At 42.1% G+C, this 18,590-nt stretch overlaps 1 protein-coding gene across 3 annotated transcripts in view; it reads right to left on the bottom strand.

The window, feature by feature from the left end:
• The window catches only part of LOC146962081 (mitogen-activated protein kinase-binding protein 1-like), a 29,772-nt gene that overhangs the window by 7,209 nt on the left and 3,973 nt on the right, over positions 1–18,590 (bottom strand). The window contains exons 3-26 of one of the 3 annotated variants that reach the window (XM_085770569.1): positions 18,428–18,490; positions 18,288–18,345; positions 15,890–16,060; positions 15,063–15,200; positions 14,379–14,561; positions 12,399–12,559; positions 11,218–11,407; positions 10,678–10,821; positions 10,394–10,581; positions 10,147–10,238; positions 9,126–9,251; positions 8,571–8,641; positions 5,993–6,114; positions 5,079–5,154; positions 4,881–4,992; positions 4,715–4,778; positions 4,256–4,366; positions 3,957–4,114; positions 3,105–3,142; positions 2,423–2,623; positions 2,183–2,328; positions 1,902–2,041; positions 819–1,010; positions 562–628 (exon numbers count right to left, since the gene is read on the bottom strand). In XM_085770569.1, coding sequence (XP_085626695.1) covers positions 562–628; positions 819–1,010; positions 1,902–2,041; positions 2,183–2,328; positions 2,423–2,623; positions 3,105–3,142; positions 3,957–4,114; positions 4,256–4,366; positions 4,715–4,778; positions 4,881–4,992; positions 5,079–5,154; positions 5,993–6,114; positions 8,571–8,641; positions 9,126–9,251; positions 10,147–10,238; positions 10,394–10,581; positions 10,678–10,821; positions 11,218–11,407; positions 12,399–12,559; positions 14,379–14,561; positions 15,063–15,200; positions 15,890–16,060; positions 18,288–18,345; positions 18,428–18,490 — 3,012 coding nt within the window. The remainder of the gene's footprint in view (positions 1–561; positions 629–818; positions 1,011–1,901; positions 2,042–2,182; positions 2,329–2,422; positions 2,624–3,104; positions 3,143–3,956; positions 4,115–4,255; positions 4,367–4,714; positions 4,779–4,880; positions 4,993–5,078; positions 5,155–5,992; positions 6,115–8,570; positions 8,642–9,125; positions 9,252–10,146; positions 10,239–10,393; positions 10,582–10,677; positions 10,822–11,217; positions 11,408–12,398; positions 12,560–14,378; positions 14,562–15,062; positions 15,201–15,889; positions 16,061–18,287; positions 18,346–18,427; positions 18,491–18,590) is intronic. The other 2 variants (XM_085770570.1, XM_085770572.1) reach the window with 2 other exon arrangements.

The raw sequence follows: 18,590 nt of genomic DNA, 5'->3' as shown, positions 1-18,590 counted from the left end.
GTGTGTGTGCATATGTAGGCTACAGAGGCACCTATGCATAAATACTGTAATACTGTCCCGTCTAAATAAACAGGACATTTACATTTAGGCTATGCAGTGTCATTTTGAATTACATTTTACACAGGGGTGCCGTGAGATTTTATGCACTTTTGAAAGGTGGCCTGACTGAAAAAAGTTTGAGAAACACTGTTCTATTGGACAGAGCCAGCTAGCTGTTTTTCCTTGTTTCCAGTAAAGCTAATGGAGTAGCATATTCACTGTACAGCATAGACATGACAGTGGCATCGATTTTCTCTATTCTTGGCAGAAATATGAACATGCACATTTCCAGATTATGATTAAACTTACTTATATCAAATAACAGATTTTTACAAGCAAGCAAGTTCTATACACCCAATAATATTCTCACATACAAGATAGATTTAACAATGCAATTTTAAACTGAGAGCTTGGCTTGCTCCATGCAGTATACAGATGGTTTAGCAGAGCAGTGTGCGTGAGTCCACATGGGTTTATAATTAAAGCTGTGACTCTGCACTGGTCTGAAGTGGTAAACAGTACCTGTTATTATGTCCTCTGGCCAGGAAGCGTGACGACATACTGAGCCTTGGGACCCTGCTCTGCTCAGCTGTGGACAGACATCAGGCGTTAGAAAAACCCGTAAAGGAAAAATGGGGACAGAGGCAGAGAGAGGACAAAAACAGAGAGTGACACAGAGAGAAAAAGAAAATGAAAGTGAAAGTGCTGGTCAAGCACCAGAGGAATCAATATTGTGGGTGGGTCTGTACCGACATAGTACGAGTTGTGCCTTTTCTCACCTGTGCTGCAGCTTTCTGCCAGAGTCTCATAGTTCTGCTTAAGGAAATTTACTTGACTGCGGTTAGCAGTATCAGTCACTGTCCTCAGAGCCTCGTCCATACTCGTCACCTCTGCCTTTTGCTCCTCTTCCTCTCGCTCTTCATTCTCCTCATCAGAGCTGTCCTGGCCCAGAGACTCCACATCTGCAGAGTCTAAAAGCAAAAAGAAGAACAGGTAGGCTTCAGCTGAGAGGAAGAAAACCCTTTTCTAAACCCACTTGACCTTGACACATCTACTGCATAGATCAGGTACTACACAGTCCTTAACCAATGACCAGTCAGAACACTGAAGCTTTGATAGTATTATCTGACATGTTTTTTATCAAAAACCCAAGCCTGTGTGTGCTCCAATCCCTCTCAGGGGGTATCAGCTTCACTGTACACTGAAAGCATATCATGGCTTTCATGTCCGTTTTATTTCTTGCAGCCTCTGCACTCACACTTGGAGAAGATATTTCATATGATGAAACAGAAATGTAGAAAATACAGCAATGAATGTGGCTGTTCACTGAAGAATGCCCTCCTTGCAAGCTATTGAGCAGAAATCTATGAATTATGTGGGTCATGCCATATGGAGCTATATGTGGGGGGTTATCATGTGTGTGCAAGTGTGTATGAGTATGAGAGCATGTTGTTTTGATGTTGTCTTCTGTGGAACTGCAATACACATACTGCATACTACAAATTTCTCCACAGAGACAATACAGTTTAATGAACTGAATTGAGCGCAAATCTGCCATTATGTGTTTGCATTATTTTAGCATTTTAGAGAATTTGTTAAATCATTTTGAGAAAAAAAAGTATAATCCTGGTGTAATCTGTTCAGTCTAGGAGGAAGTGCAGGATGCACTTCTGTCAGACACTGATGCTACCACTGGGGGATGCTAATGTCTGAAATTCCCATCCATATGGAAGTTGCTTTACTAAATACCACTCCTCGTTTTCTGTGGCCTTGTACTCTCCTTCTAATGCAGCTACACCTCTACAATCCATTGCCTAAACTGTGGTTTTTGTTATTTTGTCTCTTATTGCTGTTGCCCTCACCATCCAGGACACAATCTGGGCTGGAGTCCCTGCTGTCGTAGCCCAGGGAACAAGCACTGTCTGGGCTTCGGCTGTCCTGGCTCTCACTGCGGATCCCTCGCCCTTGCATCCTGCAGTGCTGCTCCTTCATCATGTAATCACTGACGTAGGAAAACACACAGAGGTGGAAACAATGAGGAACAGGGCAGAGAGGGAAACATTAAGCCGAGAATAGAAAGATGCTTTTGTTCTCTTTTCGAGGTCACCGTAATGAAAACTGCGTGCAGCAGGCAGGGATTTACCTGCCCTGTAGACCGGTGTTGTCCTCGTTCCCCTCGGGGTACGGCAGAGCTCCATCGGTCCCCCTGATGCCCTTGGATGGCTGTGAGGACGGCCAGTCAGCGGGTGGCCGGGGCCGATCCCTCCTGGATCTCTCCTCCAACTGCTGCTGCAGGAAATGAGCACAGGTGATGTATCTGTGCAATTAAACACGCACACCTCCCTCTATCTCCATCATAAGCATCCTCTGCGTCTATGCGTACCATGGACTCCTGAAGGCTGGATGTGCTCTGTCTCTCTCTGTCATGGGGGAGGCAGTTAGGGTTTTTCTTGTGAGAAAAGGTCTCCAACTGCCTCAGGTCCAGCATGGATTTCACCATCAGCTCCAGAGAGCCCATACGATGAGACCAGCGCCTCCGAGGACGCTTAGCAGAGTCAGGGGTGACTGGGCTGATGACTCCATGCTGTAAGGAAGAGTTGGAGAAAATATCAAACAGCAGCTCTGGAAATAAAAGCTGACAAGTAGTAACAGTGTCAATATTCCTTCAGATGAGGTTGTGTGATGTACTCTTTAATCCTCTAACTATGGCTGTATATTTCAGAATGAATTTGACTTCTCCTTTAAGACTCAGCAGAGTATTTCTCCCTGGTTCATCACAGAGGATTTAATCTTGTGTGGTGGAGTTAAGCCTGAGATACTTAAGACACTTTGTTCCTCCAGAGGTACTGATAGAAAACTAGGAAAGACGGTCGACAGCAGCTGCAAATGTTCTGTTCATTGGCTGTCCACACACACATACAGCTGCTAGAAAGCACAGATAATGAACTCTGGAATCTGATTATGACCAATTTACTTCATAGGAAAGGTCAAAGTGCAAAAATAAGGACGTCTTCAGGATGTTTATGTTTTCATTTACACTGATAACCTTGAGTATAACCACATACCTTTGCCAGTTCCCAGTCCTGCCCTTCATCTGAGCCTCCTGTTGAATGAAAAGAAGAATAATTACAGATAGCTTTTATACCCCTGGATTACATTTTTCATTCTAATGCACTCACACACAGAGAGGTCAAAGGTCAAGGACACTGCAGCAGGTCAGATGCTCACAAGCATGGCTGCTTGCAAATATCCCTCTGCTCAGTACTAGACCCCTCTAGTTCCCTTGATAAACATGTGGAGTACAGTCAGCACCGCTCCATATGCAAATGTAATACATGTACATACAGTATACTGAATTTCTACATGTGCAATGTATGTACATTGACTATATAGGCTAAATGTGATGAGATGAGATGAATATATGTACAAAGTAAATTATATATAAAGCCTATTACCAATGCAACAGTTTCATATTTTTAAATATATAGAAAAAGGCCATACAAACATGTATGTTTATCTATATATAATATATACGTACATCCCCAAAGACCCATTCACTATATACTATAAAGACCTGAGACACTTTCCTCTAATCTATAGGCATCTTAAAATTGATGTGAAATTGATAAGAAAAACATATAACATTGTTATATGTATGTTGTTTTAATATTCAAATACCAGATAAAAATCCACCACATAGGCTATAATTTAATATACATACATGTACAAATCTTATTGGATATGGGTGGCTATTTCATATTATGTCATATCTTCGTATATTCAGAGGGTGTATTTATGTGATAATAATATATCCTCTTATAGGTGATGTAGAAACACCACCCTCCATATCGGGACATTTATGTTATCCATTACATTTTGTTGTGTTTATATTCTCATACTGCTCAGTCAGACTGTACCTGTGTCCTCCTCTCCATGGCTGCTGTCAGATGACGTGTTGCTGGAGTTGTCTTCGGGGTCGTTGGGGTCGGTGTTCTCTGCTCTGTCCTCCCCCTCATGCTCATGGTCACTGTCTGAGGACAATCCTCCCAGGGTGGGGGCGCTGTACACCTCCCGCCTGAAAAATGATGAGTACTCTGCTGGTCATTAAGTGTGAAGTGGGGACATTTTCTCCAGGTGGTGACTTTATGATCAGCGCTAAGTTTATGGAGAGGATGTAATCAATGAAAGGTCCTGAAGGTGAGGTGCGTGTCATCACCTGAGAACGGAGGTCTTGCAGGGCGGTGTGTTTGGGTTTTGTCGGAGCTGGCAGAGCCTCTCTCTCATGCTGATTGTCAGTTCTGGAGCCAGTCGCCACACAAAGATACAGCTAGGAGATAAAAGCACTGAGGCATTAAAAATTCAGCATTTCATTTCAGCTTGACTATTGAGGAAACCGTCTGCAAACACATTTCCCCACTCATTTCCTCTAGCAGCACAGACTGAAGATGAATTCAATTTGGGTGCTCTCCCATCCTGGTCATGATCCAAATTTTTATTTTAGCACAAGGGGGCATATTGCTGACATCATTCATATTTTAAAAAAATCTCATTGTTATTACAGCTCCAATTTAAAATAACTAAAACCTGTTATTCTTTTTCAAAAATGTGACATTATCATGAAGATTTAATTGCTGGTTTTTCTAGTGCAACTACACACACAGTGTTGCCTTCTCACCTGTCACCTGACACAGAAATCAAATGCTTGCAGTCGTTGGTAAACTTCATCCCAGTGACAATCTCTGCAAAACAAGAAGGATGACGGGTTATAGATCATATCCCCTCCCTGCTATATAACTGTCAGCTTGGCTACATAAAATATGTGTGTGTGTGTGCTCTGTTACCAGAGTGTCCAAACATCGTGGCAACACATTCTCCAGTGTAGAAGTCAAAGATGCTGATGTTTTTATTGGAGCAGCTTGTGGCTACGTATTGACCAGAGGGATCGATCTGTACCTGCCAGAGCGAATACAAAAGCATTTTAGTGTTTATGAGCTGTGTGTGTATAGGAGGAGAGTGTGAACGGTGCAGAGAAATGTTACCCTGAGCAGACTGCCATCTTCACTCAGCGATCCTTTGTAGAGTTTCTTCTGTTTGCCACTGCTGATGTTAAAAATCCTGCAGAAAACAGGGAAAGAAAAAGATTCATTTCCACCTGTTGAAATCCTCAAATTCTCAAAACACACATTAAAGTGTGTCCAGTGTGTAATATTTGTCGAGGTTTATTGGCAAAATCTGAATATACTACCCAAGAATATATTTGTGTAAGTGTATAATTACTATAAAATAAAATTAGTGTTGTTTTCGTAGCCTCATAATTATTCTTTTATATCTACATATAGCAAGGGCTTTAGAGAGTGTCACCATCTTGCGCCGACATGTTTGTACGGCAACCCGAAGGGAAAATCCAGCCAACCAGAGAGCACGTTCACCTCATCGCTCCATGCTCCTGAAATATTCCCAGTCGTGGTAAACAAGTTTTTTTGTTCTCGTTTTTTTCTCCACCGTCACTTTACTTTAATGAATCAAAACACCACTTGCCACTGTGTGGCTTTTTCTTACCAGGCAGATGAACTAATGACAATTTGTGATTTAGGCAGCTATCATAGCGCCACACCTTGTCATTAACACAATGTAAAGACCAAATTTGATTCAGAGAGTAAAGCCAATCAGTTCTCAGATCAGGTAAATCCTACCAGTGTTTTTCTGTGGTGTCCTCCCCCAGCTTTACGTCTAGCCACTAGAAAACTAACTAACTTCAGACAACAATTCACTTGCTGACTCATTTATATGACTATTACCTCTTTGGACAGTGTTTTTTCTCCTTTTATATGATGAACCAATTTGGCCTTGTGGCTCTTTTCATTATTTTTCTGAGCAGAATATGGGCTTGACCTACTTTCTGATGTGAAAAAGGGACCTAACCCCCCCATTAATTACACCTTTGCACACTCACCTGATGCAGCGATCTTGGCACCCGACGGCAGCATATTTACAGGTGGGGTCTACACCCATGTCGTACAGCGTGGTCTTCCTCACCATGTGGTGAGAACGCCTGAACTCTGTCCCTCTGTCGGTCTGCAGGACAAAAACAAACTGTCACATGTGCGGAGGAGAGAAGCCGCGGTGGCTTCAGCATTAATGAGAAAGCAACTGAAAGAAATGGAGGGAAAGTGGGACATTAAAAACAACCTTTGCTCCGTCTTTGACCTGGTTGTGCAGCGAGTATCTAACTGCAATAAGCTGAACTCAAACCTCCACACTGCATGTCTCTGCTACCGAGCACGGTCTATGTGCACACACATTAGGCACACGCAGGTCTAACAGCATAGATACAGTAGCTAAGCAGGATCAGTGGCAGACTATATTCATTTGTATTGTTTGCAAAAGAACCTAAATATGACCTTTGTATTCAGATGTATAATAGCTGAGAGATCAGTTTGAATGAATATCAATGTGTGTATCTTAAAAGTGGGTTTATACACGTAGCTGTTTTAAAAGGCAGTAAATACAGAACATGCATTTTGCCTCAGATAAAGTTTGGTGGAATGAATGTGCTTGGCAGTGCGAGTTAAAATAAGCCATATCACTTTTGATGTTCAGGCCATAGAAAATATGTGTTTGCGCATCCAATCACACAGACATGGTCAGAAAAGAAGATTATTACGGTTCATTAGGAATCCTTGAAAACACAGAGCAGCGGAGACGACGCTCATTTAGGTTTTGCAGAGAGCACAGACCTGTCGCAACGAGTTTCTAAAACGAGCACTCCATAAACGTCTGGATGCTGAGGGGAGGTTTTGCTCAAGACTAACAAGCACTTGCTTATTGTGCTCGACAAAATTTGATGTTGTGAGTCACTGCACTGGCCTGAATCGTGTCTTAAGTTGAAGAAGAATGTTGTAACTTATGCAAGTCTGACCGAACGGAAAACTGCCCCAGTAACCCAAAAGCAAATCAAGAGGAAAGAATGCAGCACGATGTCTCCTTTATTGCTTTAGTTATACAACTTGTTCTCCAAATGCTCCTATTGTAGTACACGCTGCAGAGATGGAGAAGCTACTAAATAGATTGTGTTGCTGCTGTGCTGCACAGTGAGTCCTTAATGGGGGGAATTAATGAAGAATTTTAGTCGAAAGTAAAAAAAATAAATAAAAAAAAAGCGGCTGCTGAACGCTGAAGCAAAAACAGCTCTTCACTGTCTCTTTAATGGCCAGGAGGATTTCTAACATTTAAGAAATATTTTACTTGGTGTGTGTATATAGTTTATAGTGGTTCCTAAGCTGTAGGCTGCTGGTCATCAAGGGGTTGCCAAGCTACTGCAAGCGGGCCAACAAAATTTTTGCAAAACAGAACGATTGTAACTGGAGAATCTATTTTTAAATATAAATAAAAGAAATAAATGTAATGATTAACTAACAAAAATACAACACTATTTGCATTACAGCTTATTATGGTGATGAACCACCGTCTTGAATGTTTGATTGTTATCATTAAAACAAAAAAAGTGCTCTGAGAAGTCATTATGTGGCCTCCATGTTGTTATAGCGTGGGATGTGGGCCGTCAGCATTTTTGAGATTCTCAAATGGACCATGAGCTGGAAAACACTGTGAACTGCTGCTGTACAGTGTCCCGCTGTATTGACATTAAACAGAAAGTCAGGAGGCACAAAGGACTCTCCAGTGATTCTTAAAAAGACAGCAGCCTTATTGTGTTTATAACATATTGGAAATGGTGATTATATACTGTATAATAGCGTAATATTGAGGATGTGCAATAGTTGAAGTGTGACAGGTTATGTTTAGTTTGCTAGAGTTTTTAATCTCAACTGTAATCTGTTTTAGATTATGGAGATATAATCTATGGAAAAGCAGCTATCTCTTCACTAACTCCATTGGATGCTGTGCACCACTCTGCCCTAAGGTTTATAACAAATGATCCCTACACCCACCACTGTATTCTCTACCAGACAGTTGGCTGGCAGTGAGGAGGGATCAACACTGGTTTTAATTCATTTATAAAGCTGTGTCACACCTACTGCCTCCGTATACATCATCTCTCTTAACCCAGAAAAAAAAGTATTGGTACCCATTCACAAAACTGCTTGCTGATCTATACTATACTTTGTTCGAACTGAAATAAGCAAAAATGTTCTTCTCTCATTATGCTCCACACACTTGGAATAAACCGCGAGAGGTCTTAAAATTTGAATTTTTACCACCTCTACAACTCCACTACAACTTGTGTGTTTTATTTGTGGTTTTATTTTTTCCTAATCTAATTTTTTCTTTACTCACTTCTTGTTTTTTAGCTAATATTGTTTTATGTTTTGTTGTGTTGCTGTGAATTTGCTTGACACCATTGTAAATGAGGACTCTTCTATGGTCTTTCGTGATAAAATAAAGGTTGAATTACACAGATAAATTATGTGTGTGTGTGTTGAATATTTTACAACAGATTCCACCTATAATGAGATATGTGTCAGATGAAAGGTTGGCTCTGAGAAACTGAACCTCTCTCAGACGTGTCTCACCTTGTGTGCGGTGCGGAAATAGATGCTCTTGTCGGCCCCACAGCTGATCATCCTCACCTTGTTGTCATTTGCTGAGGAACAAAGACATTTATTACTTGTAAACATTAGTACTACGATTACTATTCAGGCTTTTTACACTCGGTTTTCCTTTTTTAAATTATGCATTGAGCATTAGGGACCACAGAAACTCTGCAATCCTCCATCCGACTGCTATGACTGGTATTCCCCAAATTTACATTCCAAGGAAAATGAGATTTGTCACAAGTATGGTTTCAAACAACATATACTAAATGTATCCAAATTCAAAATCAGAGGCAGTAAAGTGATGGAAATATTTTACAGAGAACAAAATATACAAAAGTGCATGACACAAAAAAGGTTTTCCTGACAACAAACAAAGCTCTACCTGACTACACATAGTTGTCATCTATTATTTAAACAAGCAGCGTTGCGACTGAAATAAAAGAGGGACTTTGTGAGGGACTGAGTGGAGATGAAAGCGAGGATTAAGGAAAGATTAGCTGTCAGATGTTGACAGTGTCTCAAGTGGCTCACCAGCAAAGCGGACGGCTGTTATAGATGAGGAATGCTCGTCGAGTGTCTGCAGCAGACTGTAGTCGTCCTCAGCATCCAGCACGTGGATCAGACGGTCCCTGCTCGCTGTAGCCAGCAGCTTCAGGCCTGACAGTGATGAGATGATTTCAGTAAATGTCTCACATGCAGCTAATGCTGAAATGATTAGTGTTGCTGCCTGAGACCGTTTTTTTAGGGAAATCCCAGGAAATGCTCAGTGAATTTAATACCGAGAAGGAAAAGAGGTTCCTGGGATTTTTTTTTTCCTTTTGGTGGGGTATTTTCTAATTATTGTGCCTTACTACTAACCTAAACTAAAAATACATGCTAAATAAGGTGTGTAAAATGTATAATTTTCTTGTTTAGAGTGCCTACATTCGGTCAGTCATGTACAAAGGCGGTAGATATAACATATTCAAACTGGTTCAGTCTTACGATGTGCAAACGTGGAGTGAGCCTGCTGCTGATGGTGAAAATAGGTCTCTGTGCCAGTACCAGACTACACCATTTTTTTGTCTTTTATGATGTTCACCATTTCAGATTAAACCTTCACAGCCCAACACTAGAAATTTGTCGGCCATGACAAAATTGTGTGAAAATCGGCCCGAATTTGTGTAGTTTGTGAACAGGTCTGTGCAAAACAAACGATTCTCGAACATAAATATCCACTCCGAAAAGTGAACATTGGAATCTGGGAGTATTATGGATTGAACAATCCAACAATCCTGTTACTTTGTTTCAAAATGCTGCGGTTTGATTAACGTGGAGGGAAGTGTGTGACATAGTACTTGTTCTTTTCCTGCTACAAAGAAATAAAAAAATGTATGTAATAAAATATAGTCATTGTTTAATTTGTTAATATATAAGCATCTAGTAGCCTTAAAGCAGTATCAAAATGTATCCCCCTGTTTTTTTTCAGGATTCCCGGGGATTCCCAGGATGAGGGCTCTTTTGTCCCAGGAAATGAAAAGAGGCAAATTCAGGAACATTAATGTACACTGACCAGTTTCTGGGTTACTGTACTGGAGACAGAGGATCTCAGCATCGTGGGCCTCCACTTTCAGAATCTCCTCCATGCAGCTGAGGTCATGAACCCTGGAGGAGAATTAAAGTTTTTTTTAGGGATGTAGGAGACTTGAAGTACTGAGCAGATAAGATATCTCTAAAAGTTAATTGGCAGTCACAGCAGACTGTCAAATGAATCAAACTCTGAATAGTTCACTGTCTAAGTCTGAGGCTTCATGTCTGACCTCAGCATCCCGTTGCGGTCTCCAGACGCCAGGTGTTTGCCGTCAGGACTGACACAGATGGTCCTGATGCCTGTCCTGCTCTCTGTCGTCTGCCCGTCCACTGATTTATCTGCATTCACATTTGCCATAGAGTCTGGATCCAACAGCGTGGCGGTGTTTCCGTCTATGTAGATTATATGCCGGAGATCCTGCACAGCAATGACAGGGGGGAATATACACTTACAAAATGTCAGCAGTTTCTTTTGCACGGTGCGAGATCACACAGATATCGATGCCAAACTCACGCTGCTGAGGACGTTCTGAAAATGAAGTCGAGTTTGAGACCAGCCCCCTATGTGCCACAGTCTGATGGTGTTGTCAGCGGAGCAGCTAAGGAACACGCCCGATGACAAACCAGCAGCCGTCTCCCCGGGAACATCTGGGAACACCTGGGGAAGAACGACAGAGATGATGAGTAGGTGGAGAGTCAGGGAACATAAATCTGAGGAGGAACAACAGTCTGTAGATTTATAGAGACGACAAGCTGAGAAATGTAGTTACACTTAAAATACAACATCATCATGAACTATCATGATGTAGGGCCTCAGTAAATGATGCATTGCCTTTTATTAACCATTTAAAACTGTCATGAATTCTAACACATGAATAGGAGTATAACATGAATATGCTTATCCAATGCAATTTAATGTAATGTAATGAAATGAAATGCATGTAAACATCCACTGCTGTGTGTTCCAAACTGGCCCCGAGGTCAGCAAAGCCAGTTTTGGCTTCACCAGTCATCTGATCAATAGACAACATTCAGGCAACTGTCTCCTGTTTACCTCCAGGTCCCAGACACAAGCAGCATGGAACAGGGCAGAGTGGACCTTCCCCACCCTGCTGACGTCTCTCACATCCCACACATACAGACTGTGGTCATTATACACACAGCTGAGCCAGTGGCTGGTGGGGTCATAGGTCACAGCGATGGCAGCTGGGTAACGGACATCTGCCTTGGTGGAAAATGGGTGGCTGATGGGAGAGAGGGTGGAGTGCGTGTTTAAAGATGATGGAATAACAGCAACAGATGTTTTCTTAGAAACACTAACACATTTCTTTTTTTTTTAAAGATACTTTTTGTGTGTTTTTATTTGAAAGGACAGGGTAGAGAGACAGGGAAAGAGACTGGGGGAATAGCATGCACAAACGATCGTCTCAGATAGGAATCGAACCGACGATCAACCACTCGCATACTGAGCATCCCAACACATTTAAAGGGATAGTTCACCCAAAATTCAAATTTCACTCATTATCTACTCACCCTCATGTAGACTAAGGGCTGTGAGAATTTTTAGAGTCCTCCGTGCCTTCTCTGAGTTACGGGGGGGTCCGCGCAGCAGTATTTGTCCATATAATGGTTGTGAATGGATACCACTTTTCTTCGTCCAAAAAGACACACAAAAAAACATCCAAATACCTCCATGCTGCTCGTCTCTAATGTCCCTCTTGTATTGAAGCCCCGACATGAGAAATTGTTCTGGAAAAAATTAAATAAGTCTATATTTTAAGCTTGTTTGTAGCGGAAGCTCCCAGTGTCTCGGTTCACTGCACTGACCAGCGGAAAAATGTCTCATGTCGGGGCTTCAATACAAGAGGGACATTACAGACGAGCAGTATGGAGGTATTTGGATGTTTTTTGGTGTGTCTTTTTGGACAAAGAAAGTTGGTATCCATTCACAACCATTATATGGACAAATACTGCTGCGCGGACCCCCCCGTAACTCAGAGAAGGCACGGAGGACTCTGAAAATTCTCATAGCTCTTAGTTGACGTGAGGGTGAGTAGATAATGAGTGAAATTTGAATTTTGGGTGAACTATCCCTTTAAATGAGACATGATGAGGAGTGATTTAGACTGTGAAACGGTGCCACTTGAGACAGGAAGCACTATAAATAGAGAACATCTGATCCTGCGGTGGAGCGGTGCCAGGGAGAGGCCGTGTTACTCCTGAGCTCTGCCTCACCTGGCCTCGGTAGCAGCCGTGACGCCGGTGCCCAGCGGGTGGGGCCGCGGCAGCGTGCAGACGAAGTGCAGGTCGACCGGACTGAAGGCTCGCACCATTCCATCGGCACAGCCGCAGAAGATCATGTCATCAGACAGAGACAGAGCCTGGGCCACGCTCGTCTACACGGCAACAACATCAGACAACAACATCATCATCATCATTTTGTTTCATAGCTCTGTAAATTACAAAAAACAAACCCCTGGAGAAGAGCAGTTACAGAATACTATTACACGGCTCTATTAAATGCTGTATTCTGATTGGTCAATCACTAAATTCTAAGGTCTGTTATTTCTGTATAACAGACTGTTGCTAGGGACGCCGCTCTGACAATTGTTACATTTCCATTAGGCTACTGCTTCAGAAATTAAAATTAAAAAGAGAGGAGAGATGTAAACCCTTCATTCATGACTAAAGGCTGAAAATTCCTGTCCTCCCACTCAGGCAACAGTAGTGGATCGGTCTTGTATAGCTGTGTAGGTAATTATGAAGACTTCTAATTATAAACATTTTGTTCACAGTTTTGTCACATCTGGGGCCACAGCATGAGAAAAACACCACAGAGGACCCATTCCCTCGTCTCATTTCACTATGAATGGCAACGTCCAGTTTAATGTGAATTATAAATAAAAGTTTCCACGACTCGCTGCTGATCAGCTGTTGCTATGAACGCAGATTTAGGCTTGTATTGTAACCCAGATTTTGACTCAAATGATTAACTTCACTATCCAGTCTGTATTTCACATTAAATCTACTCTTATTCATTTAAACCTAATTAAGTTCAGTCTAGGTGAGTCAGGACTGAGATAATGAAGGTTACAGGGCGACATGTTCTGTTCTTGTCCCTGTTGCTAATCTGTGGTTGATCCTCTGACAGAAGGCTCGATAAGGAGCCACACACCTTCATCCTCACCTCCTGATTAAACACCACAGCTGGACACTGACCATGAGCAGCGTGTAGTATTAGTCTTACTACCATTAATGCTCTTTATACAACACATAGATGCATAAATATGCTGCAGATTTAATATTGAAAGTAGAGGAGTGGAATTAAAGATGTAGACACCTACTGAATCAGTAAAGAACACAATGCATGTTTCATGAAAACCAGCAGCGTTTTCAGCAACTGATGTTTTTAAACCACACTTGTCAGTGTTCATAAATCATTAGTAAAGTTGTTTCAAACACGCACAAAAACAACACAATTCTAGATGGTACATTTTTTCTTCTTTGCATACCAGTAAAGTGATATTTAGTTAAAGGGATAGTTCAAATTTTGTAAATTTGCCTATCCCTATAATCCCTATTCCCTACAGTTATAGGGGTAGGTTCATTACCTTTAATTTTCGGTGCATGTTGTTTTGAGATCCGGGGGACAGAGACGTGAGCTGCTCAGTGAACACAATAAAGGTGAACAGTACAGGTCCCCTGTTCCTCATCAAACTCATCAAATACACAATCCAACAACTCCAAAACACTCTGGTGGACAAGTTGTGACCTGCACATTCACCACGCTATGCGATAATCATGGATAATTATGTAACATTAGGACACATGAAGCAAATACTCAGGACTACTTGTGCTTTTAAAATCACTCCACCCAGCAGCCGTGTCTGGAATGTAGTTCTGGCTATGAATTTGCCTTGAAAACAACTCCGTCTCGTAATTCTTAATAATCGTAAACACATTATTATTTCATAGTGTGGTGAATGTGCAGGTCACAACTTATTGTGTTCACTGAGCAGCTCGCGTCTCTGCCCCGCTGATCTCAAAACAACATGCACCGAAAATTAAAGGTAATGAACCTACTCCAGGGATTATGGCAATAGGCCAATTTGCCAAAATGTTGAACTATCCCTTTAACGGACCAACTAGATTACTCCATCACTTCTTTACAGGCTTTAACTACACTAACACAAACATCCCCTCCCTGTCACTCACCCGTAGGTCCACCCACTTGTCCAGCATCCTCTTGCTGTTGAACTCACACAGCAGGCCCGAGGAGGTGATACAGAAGGTGGAGTCAGATTTCGTGCCCCGCCCACAGGCCACATCGCAGAAGAAGTTGTTCCTCAGTTCCCCCAGCAGCCCCGAGCGGCCCAGCAGAGGGACGGGGGCGCTGGCCTACATACCACAGAGGGGAGGGTTAACTGATGAAGCTCACGGATGTGGTGGTTGCAGCAGATTAATGGTTATATTCACAGTTCAGAGTTTTTTTCTCCCAATGTGCACACTGCATTCACATCCAGGCTTTCTGGAGCCTGTGCATGTGTGCAGCTGTTGCGCAACTTTACAATTTATGTTAGGCTACTCAGTTATTTTCAATTTCCTTGTTTGAGTGTCAGCGATTATGCACAAAGCATTTGTGAAGCTGTGAAGACAAACAGCTGTGGAACAATGAAACAGCAATGAAAGACGAAGTGTGACAAAACCAGCCTCCCAGTTTACTAGGATGATTTTTCTAGCTTGGATCATTTTCAAGGCAGTGAAACATTTCTACACTGTGTAAAAGTGTTTGGCAGCACAAGAGCACAGGACTGAAATGAAACACCAACACTGTCCTTTATGGACCGAGAAAACCAGACCAGGGCTATAAAAGATTATAGGATGGTGTTATTCCAGTACCTTGCTGGCCTTGCTGAGATCCAGATACCAGAACTTGACATGTCTGTTCCCCACAGTCACAAAGTAGGAGCTGTCCTCGGAGAAAGACACGCCTGTCACCTTACTGGACACCTTGTTGGCTGCTACCACAACGTCTTTCTGTGAGAGGACAAATCAACAAGACATTTACAACTTTAAGCCAGAGAAGAGACCAAGTCACACATGTGCAAGTCTCAAGTAAGCTTCAAGTCATTTTTTCTTATTCAAGCCAAGTCAAGTCAAGTCTAAACACCTTATTATTGCAATTTTACCTGCAGAATCTGATCTTAATAAAGTGAAAAGACAAGATATTGGTAACTGTCGATTAAAGGTCCAGTGTGTAATAAATGGCAAGGTTTATTGGCAAAATCTGAATATAGTACCCATGAATATATTTGTATAAGTGTATAATCACTATAGAATAAAGTTTGTTTGGTTTTAATAGCCTAATAATTATTATTTAATAAATACATATAGCAAGGGTAAACAAGTTTTTGCATAGTAAATTACTGATATTCAATAAAATACATGGAATCAAACATGGTCATGACTGATTGACAGGGGAGTGATCCAATCATGACAACGCCGTTGTCAGCCTGAGCTCATACTGAGTAATATTAGATATTCATTTTATATTTTATAAACATGAAATGAACAACACTCAAGTCAAGTCAAGTCCCAAGTCTTTAACGTCTAAGTCCGAGTCGAGTTTCAAGTCTTCTATATTTTGTCAAGTCAAGTCACAAGTCATCAAAAGGATGACTTGTAGAGGATTTAGCTGTGGACTAAAACTCAAGTGTGCAAACTACCTTCCACGCCCAGACGTTGACCATCATGTCATGTTGGTTCCCCACACTGACGATGTATTTGCCGTTGGGAGAGAACGCCACACACGAGACGCCATATTTGTGCTTCTGGAGCTCGGCCACCTGCCTCCGCTCTGCCACCTCCCACAGTCTCACTGCTGGCAGGTGACCACTCTGGTGGAAAAGGAACAAATTATAGTTCATCATTATGATTAAAGACAGGGATCATGGTTTGGACTCTGTTCATTAAAGGAGATATATTGTGCCCCTTTTCCACAAATTAAAATAGTTCCCAGGTGTCTTAAAGACATGTCTGTGACATGCTTTGATCAAAATACCCCAAGGATCAAACATCACAGCTCTTTCCATCCGTTCAAAACAGCGCTGTTCAGAACGGCTGGTTTCAGTGCCTGTCCCTTTAAATGCAAATGAACCACTGCTTGCCCCGCCCCTTCTACCAGTCCCAGGTAGGGGTGGGGTTATGCAAATTTGAAAACTAGTTACATCATTGGAACATCTTATTATCACATATATGTTAAAGGTGTTAGCTACATGTTTAATTCCTCCCGTCCAGTAAGTGTCGCACACTCGCCCGCTCTCGCTCCAACCTTCAATTGTGGTTGCCAGCCTATAGGGACCGGCTAGTAGCTAAAGCTAAGCTAACGCTAACCGTATCAAACGAGCAGCATCTCTGGTGTCGACAGCGGACTGGAAACACATCTGAATCATTTCACACTAACTCACCAGCAGACGAACCCGAAAAACCCACAGCATCATGCCTGCACCGAAAACGTTACAATACCGGCTGACCTTTAGTTAGCATTAGCACAATGCCATTTTCTCCACAGAGCTATCATGATCTGGCTCCCCCGGAGCTCCGCCTCACGTGACATCAACATACTTACGCTGTTAGCGCAGAGATCATTTCATGCCGACGTTGCCAATGTAACCAGATGTAATATTTATGTATATAGCCTATATTTTGGACCTGTCAAAATTTCTAAAACAATTTTTGCTTTAGAACCTGACGAAGGTCTCAGGACCGAAACGTTGTTCAATAAAACCTCTGCAAGTGATGACAGTGTGCGGGAGCTTTTTCTCATGTTACTCGACCACCTGGTCTTCTCCTACGCACCTGTCCGTCCGTGCCGGTGTGCACAAGTTTCAGCCTGGTTTTTAAAACAATTTTTAAAAAATGTAAAATTCAGTAAAGTTAATACTTTTTTTCTGCACCCCTCTAGACGTTCTGTGGATGTATTATTTTTGAAAAATTAGTTTAAAAAAAGTTGTAGCTATAACCTTTAAAGAGCCTTCAAAAAGTGATATTTTCATTATACAGTATGTCCCCTTTAAATTCACTGGAGCAGGCTACAAACAGTCACCTGTTTCTCCAGTCTATTCAGCTCTGAGAGAGATTATCCTCCGACCTCTGCACCGTTACTTCTACCTCGACTGCGCACATTATTCTCAGGGATCAAAAGGTCAGCAAGCTATTTGTGTAGTCTCTTTATTTAAAACATAGTAGGACGACCCTTCCAAAGGTCAGGGTTAACAGGTGAGAGGACAGTCAGCCTGAAGGACGTTGAGAATGGACAACATTCTCCTTAACACAGAGCTGCATCAAAAAGAGCAGTGGCATCTACTGTCCGCCTGTCCTTGATGTAAAACCATCCACTGTTTGGTTTTTTATCAGATCATTCACTCAGGAATATCTTTAACTCTTCTGCTCTTTCAAGGCTTACAGGAAATCCTCTAACAGAGCTGTGATGCTCTCAGCTTTGATCACACTCACAGCGGTGTGGGAAAGAGAACCGTAGTAACTGTGGTAGATGAATAAAATATCAACATTTGCATTTGGAAAATTGACAGCAAACGTGCACGTCTGATGGTTTTATGTAACAACCAGTTGTGCTCCTGCATCATCTCCAAGGATCCACACACTGGTGATGGGAGTCGACAAGAACTTGGCATTTTGGTGCCTTTTAAATGGCAGCGCAGCAACCTGTCCTCGGTCTGTCTGGTCGTTTGAACTTTGTCTCTGCCGTCATGGCAACTACTGCGTGCTCATCCACTTACACAGTGGATGAGAAGTCTTTCATCGGCTTTGATTGGCTGTAAGGGGAGGGGAGGTGGGGAAGGGGGGGGATTAAGATAGCTTGTTGTGTCGAGGCACATGCTGTAACTACAACACAGTGACACTTGACTGACAGGACACATTACGCTGTAATTGTGAGAATAAAAACACCGGAGACAACATTGTCACCGTTCACTGCTCATGTGCTGTGCGAGTGCCGAGGTGCAGGAAACATCAGATCCATCGTTGTAAACTCAGCGAAGGCAAAAAAAATCAAACGACAGCAGTAAGTGAGATATAAAGAGAAATAAGAGTAAGATCACTCACCTCGCCTGTGACCAAGTACTTCCCATCAGGGGAGAAGGACAGAGCTGTGATGGTCTTTCTGTGGGAGACAGTGATGGAGTCAGAGTCAAAGACTGAGACAGAGACAGATTCAGACTCATGTAGGTTTGTGAGCAACTCACCTTGAGTTGTTGATGAGGTGGTGCTCTCTGTTCTTTTTGGGGTTCAGCAAGACGACCACACACCTGCATAAAGAACAGAAGGATATAATTATCTATCTATCTATCTATCTATCTATCTATCTATCTATCTATCTATCTATCTATCTATCTATCTATCTATCTA

This window comes from Trachurus japonicus, chromosome 24, assembly GCF_045865225.1.
Source record: "Trachurus japonicus isolate A0001 chromosome 24, Traja_1.0".
Classification (NCBI taxonomy): Eukaryota; Metazoa; Chordata; class Actinopteri; order Carangiformes; family Carangidae; genus Trachurus; species Trachurus japonicus.
Note: the sequence above shows the minus strand (reverse complement) of the source record. Positions and strands in the feature narration are given on the sequence as shown.